At 30.6% G+C, this 15,418-nt stretch overlaps 1 protein-coding gene across 1 annotated transcript; it reads right to left on the bottom strand.

Annotated features, from left to right (window-relative positions):
- Positions 1 to 9,555: 9,555 nt before the first annotated feature.
- Positions 9,556 to 9,951, bottom strand: LOC126736165 (fork head domain transcription factor slp1-like). The gene has a single exon (XM_050440394.1). It carries the CDS (start codon positions 9,949 to 9,951, stop codon positions 9,556 to 9,558), a length of 396 nt encoding a protein of 131 aa, XP_050296351.1.
- Positions 9,952 to 15,418: the final 5,467 nt, after the last annotated feature.

Below are 15,418 nucleotides of genomic sequence, written 5' to 3'. Positions count from 1 at the left end.
TGGATTATTTCGTGAATTAATAAAAAAGGTACTTAACGTTTTATCCATAATATCTATAATAGTTTTATTCATAAGTTTTATCCCTATAATCTGCATATACTGCAAGAACTTGGTGACGATGACCCGGACAGAAGAATGAAGTTTTGTGAAATAATCTAGATAGATATACTGCAGAACCTCGATTAGTTAAAAATATTCGCTTCAGGGATGAGGGTACTTTATTATTTAAATGGGATCTGAATAAACAAAACTGTTGTTACTGGAATGACGAAAACCCAAACGTATTTAAAAAAGTGCATACCCAGTACCTCCAGAAAATTAATGTTTGGGATGGTATATTGGTAGATGGTATTATCGGCCCAATATTTCTACCAGGAAATTTAAATGGCGACATATATGCTGAAATGTTACAGAGGTCTATCGCACCACTAATAGTGCGGGAATTAGAAAATCAGAGGGATATACACGGAAATTTATTTCAGTTTTGTTGCTTTTATCTCAGTTATCACGGAGAGATAACTGTTGTTGTTTTTTTTTAGTATATTTTTTATTTTTATATTAAATATGTTGAAATTTTAAAGAACAGTTGTTAAAAAAACAGCTTTCCAGTTGTTATTTAATTGTGGATAAACTAATGAAGTATTGAACTACCGCGTTCTTTCTAATCAATCTTTAATTCCAAATGTATTGGCAGTATGAATAATAAAATTTACAATTCAAAGAGGTAATTTTTGATAAGCAGCATGGGTTAAGAGGTAGTAGGTCCACGGTCACCAATTTATTTTATTGTTACAGCAAACTCATGGAGGACTTGGAGAGGAGATATCAGGTTTACTACATTTATGCTGACTTCTTCAAAACATTTTATGATTAGAAGTCGGAGTTTTCCTGAGAGGTTCTCAAGTAGCTGTTCAGTTTTCTTAAAGATAGAGTGCTTGTTGTGAAGGTTGGTTTTTCGTCAGGTATTCTTCAGGACATGAATAGCTCGCATTTATTTTACAGATTTTTCGGGAATTATTTCAAGGCCTGTCTGAGGGGCTTCTATTCTTTAATGTTCACAAATATTGTCAAATTAGATTTGATATGATATGTTAGAAGGGACATTAATTAGCTAATAAAAGTAAAAAATAAATGAATATTAACAGTTTTTAGATGTACATACATGAAACATTTGCACGAGAACAAATATAGGTTAATTGTTTTATTCTATTAATGATCTATAATTAAAAATGAATGATGTTATAAAGGAACACAGCTATACTGTCTCGAGTCTAGGTTAAATTTCAATGATCAAATAAACACTATGGCTATGAAGGTAATTAGAAAGTTGGGATTTACGCTAGGATTTAGATTTATACTTTGGGATTTACAATTGCTTATAGATCAAGGTTAGTTAAATCACAGCTTAAATATGATCTAGATATCCGGCTCCACCATACAATATCCAAACGTTATTCATAGAAGGCGTATGAGTTGTAAAGGTATTGCAAAGTATTGCAGGTATAAATTGAAACTTGATGGTATTATTGATTATTGTTGTTAGAAAGAAAATATAAATTTGCATAGTAAACAAAGAATCCTGTTGCACATCTGTTTTATATATGAGTTATTAAATGATATATAACTGCAAGAGTGACTGTGTAAACTTAGATAAATAGTAGACAATAATAAAATGCGAATAGAGTTTGTAAAAAAGTTTTGTCATGATATTTTATGTTTTTACCCCTTTAGGGAGAGAGTTTTTTGTTAAATTTTGACCCGTAGCACTGATGATGGCTATTTGTTAGCCAAAAGCACTTTGCTACTAGTGGATGAAAGATATATACACATTGTACAAATCTCTTCTCGCATTTTATTATTGTCTATTAAATGATATATTTTCTGTCCATAATTATTATCTGAAATACATTTTGCTATTTCACAAAGAAATATGCATTAATATATTTTGTTTTTATTTACCTTTCATAGAACTAATTATAGTAAACATTCTGTTTAGTAATATTTATAATATTATATAATTCTGTTTAGTAATATTCTGTTTAATAATATTAATTTCATAATTAGTTCGGGGCTAGAATTTAATTAAATAATTTTTGTTTTATTTATTACCCTTTTATATCTTATCCTGTTATAAAACTATTAAGTACTTTTTATATTCACTCCACATCTTTATAAAACATATTTCAATAATTTAACCACAGTACTATTTTATAAACTAAGAATGAAACCAAATCTCTTATGGGATCGATATATTTCCCTAAGAATATCCTGTATATTGTGCTTGTTATGTTTTATCTATTATTCTAGATCTAAATATTTTAAAGACTTCACTTCTCTCAAAATACTTTAAGTGCATTCAGATGAGTTTGACAATATATTAAAAATATTTCAACTTAAGATTCTTACAAAAAACTACTAACCCAAATGCTTCATAAGTATCTCTAAGCCATAACGGTCAAGCATCTTGATCAAAGAACGGTAATAATGTATTTTCAAGGAGCACAATCAAAATATCACCATTCCATAGAAATATACTCTAAAGAACTGAAGTTGTTGAAAACTATATTTAGCCTCTAGGAATAAAACTCCCAATGGTTTATTTATGTATTATTTGATTCTGCGCGCCTTATAAATTTAGAAAATTCATCAACTTTCCGAACTACGCGATCTCTAACGATAGTCATTTCTTCTGCTAATTATAATATTGTTTTATCAGGTCACTAACCAGGATACATTAGGACATGTTTAATATATTCGAGGTCTATTAACCCAAATTGCCTGGATTTTGGTGTCAATCCACCGCGGAAGCAAATAAGTTTTATTATATCCAAAAGTTTTATTAATATCCGAGGTTATTGATCGGCATTTCCAAAAATAGCGAGCAAGACCGTGACATCAAAATTAGAATGAACAAATTTCTACTCGAAAACAAAACATCGAAATAAAGGGACGTGGAAAACAGAAAAACAAAATGGATTCCAATCTAGTACTTAATATAGCTTAAGATTGAGATAATTATTTTAACATTTAATTTTTTATAAATAAACAGTAACAGACCCTTAGGATTAATAGTATAAACTTCTACTAGTAACCAATTGGAATGCGTTCAATTGTTCCAACATGTTATCTGCAGGGTGTCCCGTAAGTAACTAAACGTAAGCTTATATATGATACCAGGCACCAAATAGAACGTTTTAGCTTAGAAAAATGTTATTATATGTGTTAAACCTATTATTTGAAAAACATTTATTGAAATATATCAAAATCCATTGCAATAATTAAAGTAAAATTTGATGCACTCTTAGTATTTAGGAAGAGTAACACAAGTATGATACTTACTTTCAGGGCCGTATCTCGACCAACATTTTGGGGGGGGGTTAGGCCAGTGACATTTGAGATATTAGGGATAAAAAAAACTTTAATTTGTAAATAGGTTTTACTAAAAGAAGATACCAATTTAAACTAAAAAACACATTTAACAACGTTAAAATTTAAAAATAGTAATTATAATAACAACTGAATATTTCTTTACTTTTCCCTCGCAAAACGATTTAAGACCTCTACGGTATCAATTATAATATTTCTATGCACGCTTAAAAGGGCAAGTCCTGTTAGCCGCTCCTCGACCAGTTGAATTGCGCAAATAGTCTTTTAAACGCCTTAGCGATGAAAATGATCATTCTGATGAGGCTGTAGATACAGGTAACGTAGCCAGAATTTGCAACAGAGTATGAATATTGGGAAACAAAGATGGATTACATGCTGATAATGCATCAAGAGCATTTTTTGACCTATCTGCTTGAGGCAGCTTAATCCATTTTTGTTTCCACAACTGTAGTTCTGCAGATAACGTATCTAGGTCCAAAAATTCCTCATATGGTAAAAAGTCTTCCATTTTTACTATGTGTGCTTCGCACATATTTGGTACTAGACAATATAACGATGAAAGTGATTTTTCGTGATTTGCAAATCTTGCAGATTTTCATCAGTTCTTCTATAAATTCATCAAAAAAAGGAATTGCAACTGTGATTCGAAAATATTGCTCTGCAGTAGCTACCATGGCATTAGAACGATTCTGCTGTCGTGAAACTATTCTAGGTATTTTTATGCATTCTTGATCATCTATAGACTTTATAATAGCTTCAGATTTTTTACAAATATTTTTGAGTTCTTGATCTGTATTCAGTCTCATATTCCTGACCTGACTAATAACAGTATTCACATGCTCAACAGCGCTAAATAGATCAAAATCCACAGTCTGGAGAATTCTGCATAACGCTAGAGTAAAAGCAAATAAAGTGGACGCTGTTAACATACTGATAATAAACTCACTGGTCATAATAGCTCGAAGGAACTGCAAAGCTTTTGAAGAAGTTTCGATGTCTCTTACTTGTTTTAGTTCTTCTAATGTTTCAATAATGGGTTTAAAAACTTCAGTAAACCTAATTAGTCCATCATGATTTTCCACCCACCGAGTTTCACACTTGGATGTTAACTTACTCCATTTACTATTTGGAACATGTTCTTTAATTTTATTTTTTAAAATCTCAGTGCGCATAGCTGATATTTTTATAAAATTTGCAATAGATTTTATTGTTCCAATACAATTGCTGATACTCTGAACCTTACAGGAATGGGCAAGAGCTAAATTTAAAGAATGAGCACTACAGTGCACATATATTGCTGCTGGATATTTTTCTCTAATTATAGCCTGGACACCTTTAAAACTTTAAAAAGTAAATTAAAAAAAAGAGTTATAGTTACCAGTCGTTTCAATTTTATTTTACGTTATAAGATTTTCGGGGGGGGGGGGGGGTTTGAGCCCCCAAAAGCCTGAGCCCCTGCTTACTTTACCGTTAACTGGGGCTACATACAACAGTGGTTGACTAAAATGGTCGTCACTTTTTTGATCTGTACGCACATTTCTAAAAATATTAAAATATATGAAACAGCATTTAATTTTAGCCACAAAACGTAAATGCCTTTTTTTATTTCAAGTTTTTTTATTTAAAATAGGCCGTTTTCAAAAGAATTTTTTTTTACTTAGAGATGCACATGAAAACTTAATCTAAATTTAATTAACCAAAGTAAAAATATTATAAAAAAAATAATTTAAAAGTTCATCATTTACTAGGACAAATCCTTCTACAATCTTTTGAGACAATTCTTGACAGCTATTTATTTTATTTACATACATGTGATTTCAAGTAACCCCAGAAATAAAAATCTAATGAGTTAAGAGCAAGCCTACGCACTACGCTATGGATATTTACTATCTTTACCAATCCATTTATGAGGATAAATATTGTCTAATTTCTGCTTTGCAGTGAATGAGGTACTGGTACACCAACATGCATATGCCAACTGTCCAGTTTTAAATTTAAAGGCATATTTTCTAAAAGTATAGGATCATTTCTCAAGAAGTTTTTAGTTTTTTCCATTAAGCCTAGCTGACAATTTAAATGGTCCCATAGTACAGGCACCACATCAAATGGTGATTGAAGAGTCATGTGGAAAATAGTGTGTTCCATCGAACGTACATGCTTATTACCATTAGATATTTTGATTAGATAGGAAAAATACCCCTTCTAGTAAGCTTGGTCTTTCCGTAAATAAAATTTTATTTAAAAAAATTGATTATTCAATTTAATTCAATGCACCCTTTGAACAATTTACTGATCTGGAAGAAGATTTGAATTAGAGTGTGGATGAAGTGATACGGATATAGTTTTTCTTGGTTTATATTTCTGTAAACCAACGAATATTTACACAAGTGGATTAATACGTCTTAAGTTGGCCTCAGAATTTGTAGTAACTCTAGCTAAAATGTTATCTTTTATATCTGCTCCAATTACCCTTGGTTTTATCCACTCTTCTCTAGTCTTGGCCCCGCATTTGTTCTTAAATAAAATTATCCTGTTTCACCTAATCTATCTTACAAGGCTTTAAATATTTGATGTTTGGGTTGTGTTCTATTTGAATACCGATCGAAATAAATCTTCGCTATTCTTCGTATTTCTTCTTCAAAATCTTTAGTAGGAGGTGGAGGTACTCAGTAGTTAGTAGGCTATTTTAACAATTAAAACTTGGTTTGATACTTGATTAAGACTAAACTAAGTTATAAATAGATATTTACATTCATAACCTGGATGTCTGAATGGAAATTTTTTTTATGTAGAACTAGTTCTTAACATTTCACGAGTGCTACTTTCTCTTTAAAATAAAATAATTTTTAAAATTCTCATTCTTTACTGAGGAAATCTAGTCTTTTAAGTTATTTCCGTTTAACGAGTTTCCACATTAGCTAAAATTTGATGGTCTGGAATACATTTTAGTTAAGCTGTTAATACTATTGATCACCAATTGATTTTAGCGAAACTAACATATTTAGGACTATCTAAGGTTGTAATTATTTTCTTTAAGTTGTTTCTTAAAAACCGATTGCTCTGTGCTAGTTTGAAAATAGAATTTGGCAGCAGCGTCAAATGCAACTTTTTACTTATGAATGCAGTAGCACAAGGATCGATATTCGAGCCTCTTTTTTTCTCAGGTAGGATATGCAAAAGGTATGCAGAAGGATATGCACAAGCCTAAGTACAACAAAACGCTGATGGCTCTGATATGAGTTTCTTTTTTTCCGAGTAATTTTCCAGATTTCAACAAACTTAAGTAACATAATTATCTGACGCCAGAAATATTCAAGTAAATAACCCCTTTTTGCCAGTAGTTAGTAAAGCAAAGAATTGCGTTCATTTTAAACGCACAATAAACCAAAATCAATATATGCATTTAATGTACATATTATTCCATATTTTAAAAATATCTCGATTTTATCAATGTTTCATACACATAAATATATCATATCTTGTTGTTTAGATACAGAGTAATAAAAAGCAGAGATCCACCATATCTAAAGGCACTTTTTATCGCTCGTTATCATATTTATTTTAATTCTCAAAATTAATATTCGATTGCATGAACCGGACAAATTCAAAAATCTTTTAGCTATTTTGCAATACAAATGTGGAAAGTCTTGTACATGATGGAAAAGAAATATAGCCTAACCGTTTCGAGAAGTATATTAAATAGTGCCATTTGGAGGGCTAAATAGAATAACGTAAATTTGATTATTTGAGCATTTTGATATGTTTGTGTTATTTTTATATGCTTTAAAAAAGCTCGTTATAATTAAACTATTATTATATGTATGACATTATTAGTTTTTTTGTTTTCGCCTACCTCATGCAAGTCTTCTTCAAGAACTGAAATTTAAATGCTTTTTTCAGTGTTCTGTTCTCCTCTTTTGCGCACCTCGTGCACTTTTTCTTGCTCCATATTTTTATATTTATATACAGGGTGATCCATGAGGTAATGTCAATACTTCGGGTACGTATTCATGGCCGAAAAATAAACATAAAAGTGTATGCAATATATGTGTCCGCAAGGCCTTCGCCTTTTAAATACAGGGTGTTAAAGTTTTTATTTAATTTTTCTATTTTTATAATAAAATCTATCATAATCGGAGTAAAAATTATAATAAAAAAAAGTAAATATCGAAGTAAAAATTGGTATCCGAGGGTTTTAAAATTACATAATTTTAAATTATGTAAATCTTTTTTTTTATGTTTTTTTTTATCAAATACACAGAAAGTGGCTAAATGTAAATCGTATAATGTATTTCGGCTTAGATTAGGCCATCCTCGGGGCGATACAAGATAAAAATCGTTTGCCTATAAACATAATTATTTATTATAATGTATGCACAACCATGAAAACGTAGTGGACAACAAAAAATGCTTATTACATACAATTATCTTTTGAGTTCTTAAACAGAAGTAGACTCAACTAATGATTTAATTATAATATTTAACTTTAAAGTTTGTCTTGTTATATCTGGGATATTATATTATAAACTTGATATTTTAGAACCTCGTAAAAGAATTATCTAAAATGAAACAAGTCTTGATAGCTTTTTTTCTGTGATTACTTTTTCTTCTTCTGTGACTACTTCGTCTTTTACCTACTCATCCTAGTTGCCTAGTGCTCACGAATTTGGTTTAGATAGTTTTGCACAAACATAAAAATTGAGAGGTCGCGTTGTTATGTTAAAACCACTGCATATTTATTGATTTAAATTTAGTATCAAAATTTAAATCATTTCAAATATCTTCAAATAATATTGACAGTAGCGACAGACTACCTTAAGTTACCAAAAATAAGCGTTTTTATAAGTGGCGATCTCATAATACTACTTCATTATTCATTCCAAACTTGATCAATTTTTCCCTTTCGTGTTATTTAAACGAAAAAAATCGACTGTACTAGCACGTATTTCTAAACCATGCATAAAAATTTAAAAGGTAAGTTATAAGTTTCCTTGTAGAAACTTATATTTGCCAGAGCATTTACAACTGCAGCTGCATTTATATTTTGGGATATTTTTTGACTGAGTAAGACTACTTTGGCGAAATAAAATTGGTTTTCAATAGTACTCAGATCTTTGTACTAAACACAAGGAAACTCATTTTGTACAAGCCATTAAAACTTGATCCTGATTTTAAATCTCCATCCATTCAACATCGACAATAATTTTATGCTCCGACTATTTTTCCGACACTGTAAAAAATAGCGAATAAAACTACGATATCAAAACTAAAATGGAAAATTTTCCACTGAAAACAAAATACCAAAATAAAACGACGTAAAAAAACAGAAATGATGTTGAAATTTATATCTACTGATATAGCTTAAGATTTAGATAAATATTATGCGATTTAATTGTTTATTACACAATCAGTATTAAAAACTCTTAAGCGTAGGATTATTAGTACATATACGTACTTAATAGAGATTAGAGGAAATAAACAGAGAAAAATACCAGAATGTGTTTAAAATTAGGTATACTGAGGACATGTATGTGATTATATTATTACAAAAAATAGTACTTCGTATTTTAACATTTTTTAAGTGGCGTATTACTATCTTATAAATCATTAAATAAATTTTCCAATAAACAGAATAATTAAAAATTAACTTTCTTCAAAAAATACGATTTTAATTTTATGTTGCCTTGTCCTGATGATGCACCTATTAGTTGAGAAGCCGGTAACAGTATTAAATGAAATGTGACTTTCGAATTTCGAAAACTTTTACTCTTTATATTTCTTTCATTATAAATTTGAAACATTTTATAATTTAAATACTATTTACCTAATTTAAATCACCGGTAAGGAAATAATTTTCTAGACTCACAAACTGCTTTTATAATCTTGAAATATATTTTGGTGATCATAAATAGAAACACTTATTTAAAGGCGAATTACCACCAATTTGGATGTATAAAAAAAACAGATTAAGAAATAATATGGCGAATTCCATAAGTAGCTTTTAGCATTGTCCTACATCATTATCTAAATATTACGCTAGTATTGAATTTTTAGTTACATTATAATGGTACTGAATTAGAAAAATTATATTTCATAATAATTCTTATAGATATTTTCCTAATTGAAATCACAGGTAAGGAAATAATTCTCTAAATTCACAAAGTGCTTTTAAAATCTTTGAATATATCCTGGTGGTGGAAAATAATAAGGTCCGGGTGCTGCCATATGTGGATAATAAAGTTGTTCATATCTATACTGTATTTCTTGTTGGTACATTTGTTGGTAGTGCTGGTACTCTAGTTGTGCCTGTTGTTGCATTTGGTAATTCACCATTGGGTTCACATAAGAGGGCGACGGTACTTCACTTTTCCTTAACTTCTCAGTATTTTCGCCAATGAATAGGTTATGAGCTAAAGGATGTAGGAACCATAAATTACCTTTGCCGCCATCATTAAAAGGTCTTGGCACTTTTATGAAGTATTCACCGAGGCTTAGGTTATGCCTAATTGAATTTTGCCAAGATGGTTTTTTTGCTGGGTTCTTGTAGTAAGGGAAATTTGCCATAATATATTCATAAATATTGTTTAAACTTGTCTCTAGGACTGTTTGTTATAGCCATCACTATCAATGCGTTATACGAATAAATTGGCTTATCACTGGCACTGGCACTGCGAAATCACACTCTTCACTTACAGCATTCGGGTTATTGGCTCTTGCAGAAAACATAATTACACTACTGATTTTGCAATGATACTAATAAATGTTCCCAGCTCCATTTGTGCTATATATATAATTTCCAAATAAATTTGACTTAAATCTACATATCTCCATCTGGATAACCTGTTTTTCCTATAGACTTACATCATTTAAGGAGATTTAATTCGGATAGTTCAGGTAATCGATTTAATTGTATAAATTATGATTTGGTGGATAAGGGCATTAATATCAATATCTATAAGTTTGATAAATGAAGTTCAAGAGAAGACAAATAATAATAGATAATGAGAAGTATAATCTGTTTTCATAGAAGCATGGATTAGGCATTAATCTGCTGTTAGAGTGCATAATTATTACAGGAAATTAAATTCGAAAGTTCATCTTAAGTAGGTAAAAAGTGATGTTTTTTACTTTTCTTTGTATCTCTATTGCATTGCATGCGTATCTATTACTGTCTGTCTGAATTGCCATCACATTATATTTTTGTTACACTCCTTACATACGTCAAGTAGTTTTTTTATTACAATCCAACTTAAATATCATCAAAATTGAGTATGAAATGAATTATTACAAATAATTAATTTTTAACTTTTATTAGTGAACTTACTTATGGTAAGATATCTGAAACCAAGAATTACCAAAACAAAAAAAACACTAATCAGGCTTTTAGCTTTTAGGCTGATCAGAAGTTTTATGCTTGACTATGAACATTTTTGTGAATTTCTATTCTCTATTTTTGTGAAAAAGCTTCTCCTGACTTAATCCAATCCTGACCTGTAATATCTAACTTGTAAATGCACTATACATGTTATTACATGTCAATAGGATTAAAATCAGGCAAGATTGAGAAGGCCATTGGTTAGTACTGCCTCTGCCTATCTACTTATTTGGAAAATTATCATTTAAATTTAGTTATGGTTTGTCTGAAAGGTGGCAAAACCATCATGTTCATCGCACATTCAAGCACATTCCTGCAACGTTTATACCTGCATCAAATAGCGAAATTGATAAAACATTTAAAATACGAAATAACATATTTTTTGAATTGTATATACAACTACAGAATCGTATACATCGCCAAACCTTAACATCTACGGCATTACTCAGTTTTGCGGTACTGATTTCTGGAAGAAAATATCATCTTAAATATCATAGTTAATAATACATTCATAACACATATCCATAATATTTTTTTCAGCATCTAAGGAGGCCTTTCTTGATGTTTTTTTCTAATTGTTTGACAGTTATTACGTATAATAACAAAAGACATTAAAAACAGCTACTTTAATGCCAAAACCTATTTTTTAATCGAAACTCGAAAGGAATAATACGATCTTTCAGAACTATTGACAATAATCGATAAGAAACTAAAACTTTTTTATCAAAATTTTATGTTGAATAATGAATATTACACTGTCTATTAGAAAAGTTAGTACTTAATTCCTTAACGAAAGAAAGATTAGGCTACCGACTACAAGACCCCTCAGAGTTGAAGGCAGTACCGCTTCCTGTGGATAGCCTCTAGCCGTCATCGTTTTAATAACCTCAGTATTAAGGTCGACAGATACATAGCGAGAGCATACTCTTAACCCTTTGACCGGAGAGGATTCTGAGACACGGCTTTCGAGAGCTAAGCAGATTACTGCAAAGAAGTTTTGTCAAACGCCTCAATATTCAGAAACGTATGATGTGCAAACAGTAGTGTAGAGCCAGAACCATAGATGCCAATCTGGTAGGCGTATTATTATTATACATGCAGTGGTCTCTCAATCAAGATGCTTTCTTTACTGTATCGATCAATTCATTGTCTTTACAGAAAACTAGTAAGACTAATTGATCGGTAAGATTTAGGGTCTGTGTTACTTTTTCTGGGTTTCGGAATAAGGACCTCTTCCATCTCTCGCCACCTTGCTTCGGAAAATAGCTCTGGGCCAGGCATGTGTTTAATCTAAAAATATGGGTAGTATAAATTCCATCCATGCACGGAAATTTGAAAGGAGAAATGACTTCATTACTCATTTCACACTCGTGCTTTGTGCAAATCGGATCCAGAGATCTGAGGGAGGGTCGAGGAATGATTTGAAACCTGGACAACTTTTTGAGGTACAATAAGCTAATATCAGGTAATTGCTTATTGGTTTCAGGCAAAAAAAATATTTTAGTTAAATTTATTATTAGCCTAAAAAATGAGCTAAATAATAAAATTACGGAGACAAATGTATAGCCTTATTTTGGATTTAGCGAAGGCCTTTGACTCAGTCATCTCCTCTTTTGAAGCACTTGGGCCAGTTCTTTTCAATATTTATAGGTATGCATTACCCCTGAAAAGTTAATCTGAAATTGTATAAGCTGATGATGATACACCGATCAAATTTCGGGTGAGGACATTGGAGCTGGTAAATAAAAATTAAGGGTCAGATTTGCTAGGATTGATGAAAATTATCTTGATAGGTTTAAAATAACCTCAAATATAAGGTCTAAAAAAACTTTATTATTAGAATGACCAATGTACCAGATAACAGATTAATAAGCAGCTTTTAGAATAAATAATAAATAAAAAATAAAAATTATTTTTTTATTTTCATAATTTTTTAGTTTCTGAAAGGAATCTTTTTTTCCTCTTTCATCTCTTTCTTTTTGATACGAATATATATTTTTGCATCTATACCCATAAAATAAATGGTTATTATCCACTTATAGTCAATAACGATGGTGTAGTATCTTTATTGACTGACTTATAGTAATAACGATGCACGATGGTGTAGACATATTATATTTTATATTTTTATTTATGTTTGAGTCAGTGTGTAGGTTTTGTATTTAGATAGGTCTGATGATGCCCTAATGCAGCGAAACGCGTAACCTTTTAGTAGACGCTTGATTTGTGAGACTTTGACTTTGAGTTTAGTTTCTCCCCCTTTGGTCAAGAAACCCGATGGTTGTAGCGATGCTTTTCGATATAAATATATTTTTGTTATCTTTCATATTAAAACATTGAAAAAGTATCTTGCTTTCCTACTGTTTATTTATGTAAAAAAATTGAAACTGATAACTTTAATAATTTTTTCTAAAATAAGTCGAGCACAGCGAGCGTGCATAATATCCAGATTTTTTGAAACGATAACATAACTAACTAAAAAACGCGTACGCGGGTGTACAACCCGTTAAAGCCATCATAATGTTAAATATATAAAAATATGTACATCTTAATTTTAATTAAAAAATAAACTTAAAATAAACGAACGAGTGAACAAGTGAAAAAGTAACAGCCATGGGACTCCTGCAACTTATTAAAAATATATAAATATTGTTCAATGCTTGCAAGACCGGCCAGACCAAAATTGATACAATACATTAACCTAAATTTACCGAACATTGACAGGAAGAAAAAAATTAAAAATGTTTACAAACCATACTTCTTTCAAATTGGTCGACATATTTGGGCTGTTTGAGAATTTTAAAAGAATTTCTTTCCTCAACATATATGATAATTCTTTTTAATCAACTGTCTTTAATATAAACTAGTAAATTTTTCCAAATGTATACGCCAACATACAAAGAAAATTAATAATAATAATAATAATAATGATAAATATTGTCTTAATTTTAGTAAATATTTTTAGAATGTCAATATCACTGGTTTACATATTTAAATCGCCAAGCTTCGTTTTTTACTTAAATTAAAAAAGTTTAAAAGTTCTTGGCTTGGTTTACGCTTTAAAATAGAATTTACGAATTATTTATTTGTTTCTTCCACATTTTTTACCTCTTTAGGAAGGCCAAATATGTTTTGTGTATTAAAATAATTACAATGATTTACTGCAGTCTTTATACACCATATCAAAGTGGTCTAGGGACAAAGCTATTGAAAAACAATTTAAAGAAGTAAAAATATCGAAATATCGAATTAACAAAATCAAGTCTTTTAAGAGTTAAGTTAAGAAAATATATGATCACCCCTGTTGTTAATACCAGCTCGACATCTGTTTGGCACCCTCCTAATTTTAACATTTTAAACATGCTCGATAGGATTAGAGTTAAGGAATTGATTAAGCAAAGTTTAGGCAACCAAAAAAGAAAACAAACATCAAAGTTCCGCCGTGGCACCTGTTTTGTCTTCTTAAATAATTTCCAAGCAAGGCGCGTTGCTAGGTGTTGCCACATCCTCAGACTTCTTGAATCAGGACGTAAACCAAATCTTGATTCGTCGGTAAAAAGAATGCACGCCTTCACGCTCTTGCAAATTCTGATGTTCTTCGGCCCATCATCTTCTGGCGCGATTTCCACGGGAGAGTATTGGAACTCTAACTGGTACTCTGTCTAGCGTAAAGAATGTTTTAAAATAATCTCTTTCTTATTATTTATTGAGCAGTGACACTAATGCCATGAACATTTTGAAACTTACTTCTTATCGGGTTGGCAGTAATCTTGGGCTTCGTAATGCCTTAAGGCAAATAAACCTACCATGTTTTAGCTCTTTTGCTCTGGTTGGACCAGTATGTCTTTCCGTCACACCACCAGTTCATTAAAATCTCTGGTACAACCTTCCAATAGCGCTCTTGGTAGTAATAAGGAATTTACAACTTTTGCGACGTCGCGAATGTTCATACCACTCTGGATCATACCAATGGCTCGTAATTGTCTTTTCTAATCAAGACATTGCCTTTGCATATGGACTATGTTGCACGCATAATTGAAAAAAAATTTCACTACTCTGGCAGCAAAAATTATACTGAATACATTTCTCAGTTTACCAAATATGCCTTAAAGGTTTTAAACTATTTATTAATTATCAATAAGAATAACTTAATAGCAAAAATGTAATAAGGTATATTCTAAGGTATGTGCAACACATAATACACACCATTTATCTAGACCATTTTGAGCTGTGTATATTTAACGTCTTTTATTTAATTTACCTAATTTATTTAATTTAATTAAATTTTTTATTTAATGTGCGCCAAAAAAAGTTTTTTTTCTATTTAAATTGTCGTCGTAATGAAATTTCGCTTTTAGTACAGTCAAGCTAACATCAAAAAAGCTATAAATTGACAAAAAATTGTCTGTGGTCTCATACTTTGGGAGTTGTTAGTGGTCCACTAACAGTGAAAAAACTGCATTTTGGGGACTTCGGCGCACTTTAACATTGTTTCCATAGGTTTTACAGCTTTGTTACACGAGATTAAAATTGTAGAGAATTCAATTCTCTTATTTTTTTATGTTATAAAATTTTATGTGAGACTCACGGTTTGAAAGACTGACGACCTAAAATTGAAGCAAACATTTTTTAGCGTTTCTCAAAAACGGAAAGGGG

This window comes from Anthonomus grandis, chromosome 5, assembly GCF_022605725.1.
Source record: "Anthonomus grandis grandis chromosome 5, icAntGran1.3, whole genome shotgun sequence".
In the NCBI taxonomy this organism is placed as follows: Eukaryota; Metazoa; Arthropoda; class Insecta; order Coleoptera; family Curculionidae; genus Anthonomus; species Anthonomus grandis.
This window is presented reverse-complemented; position numbering and strand designations above follow the sequence as displayed.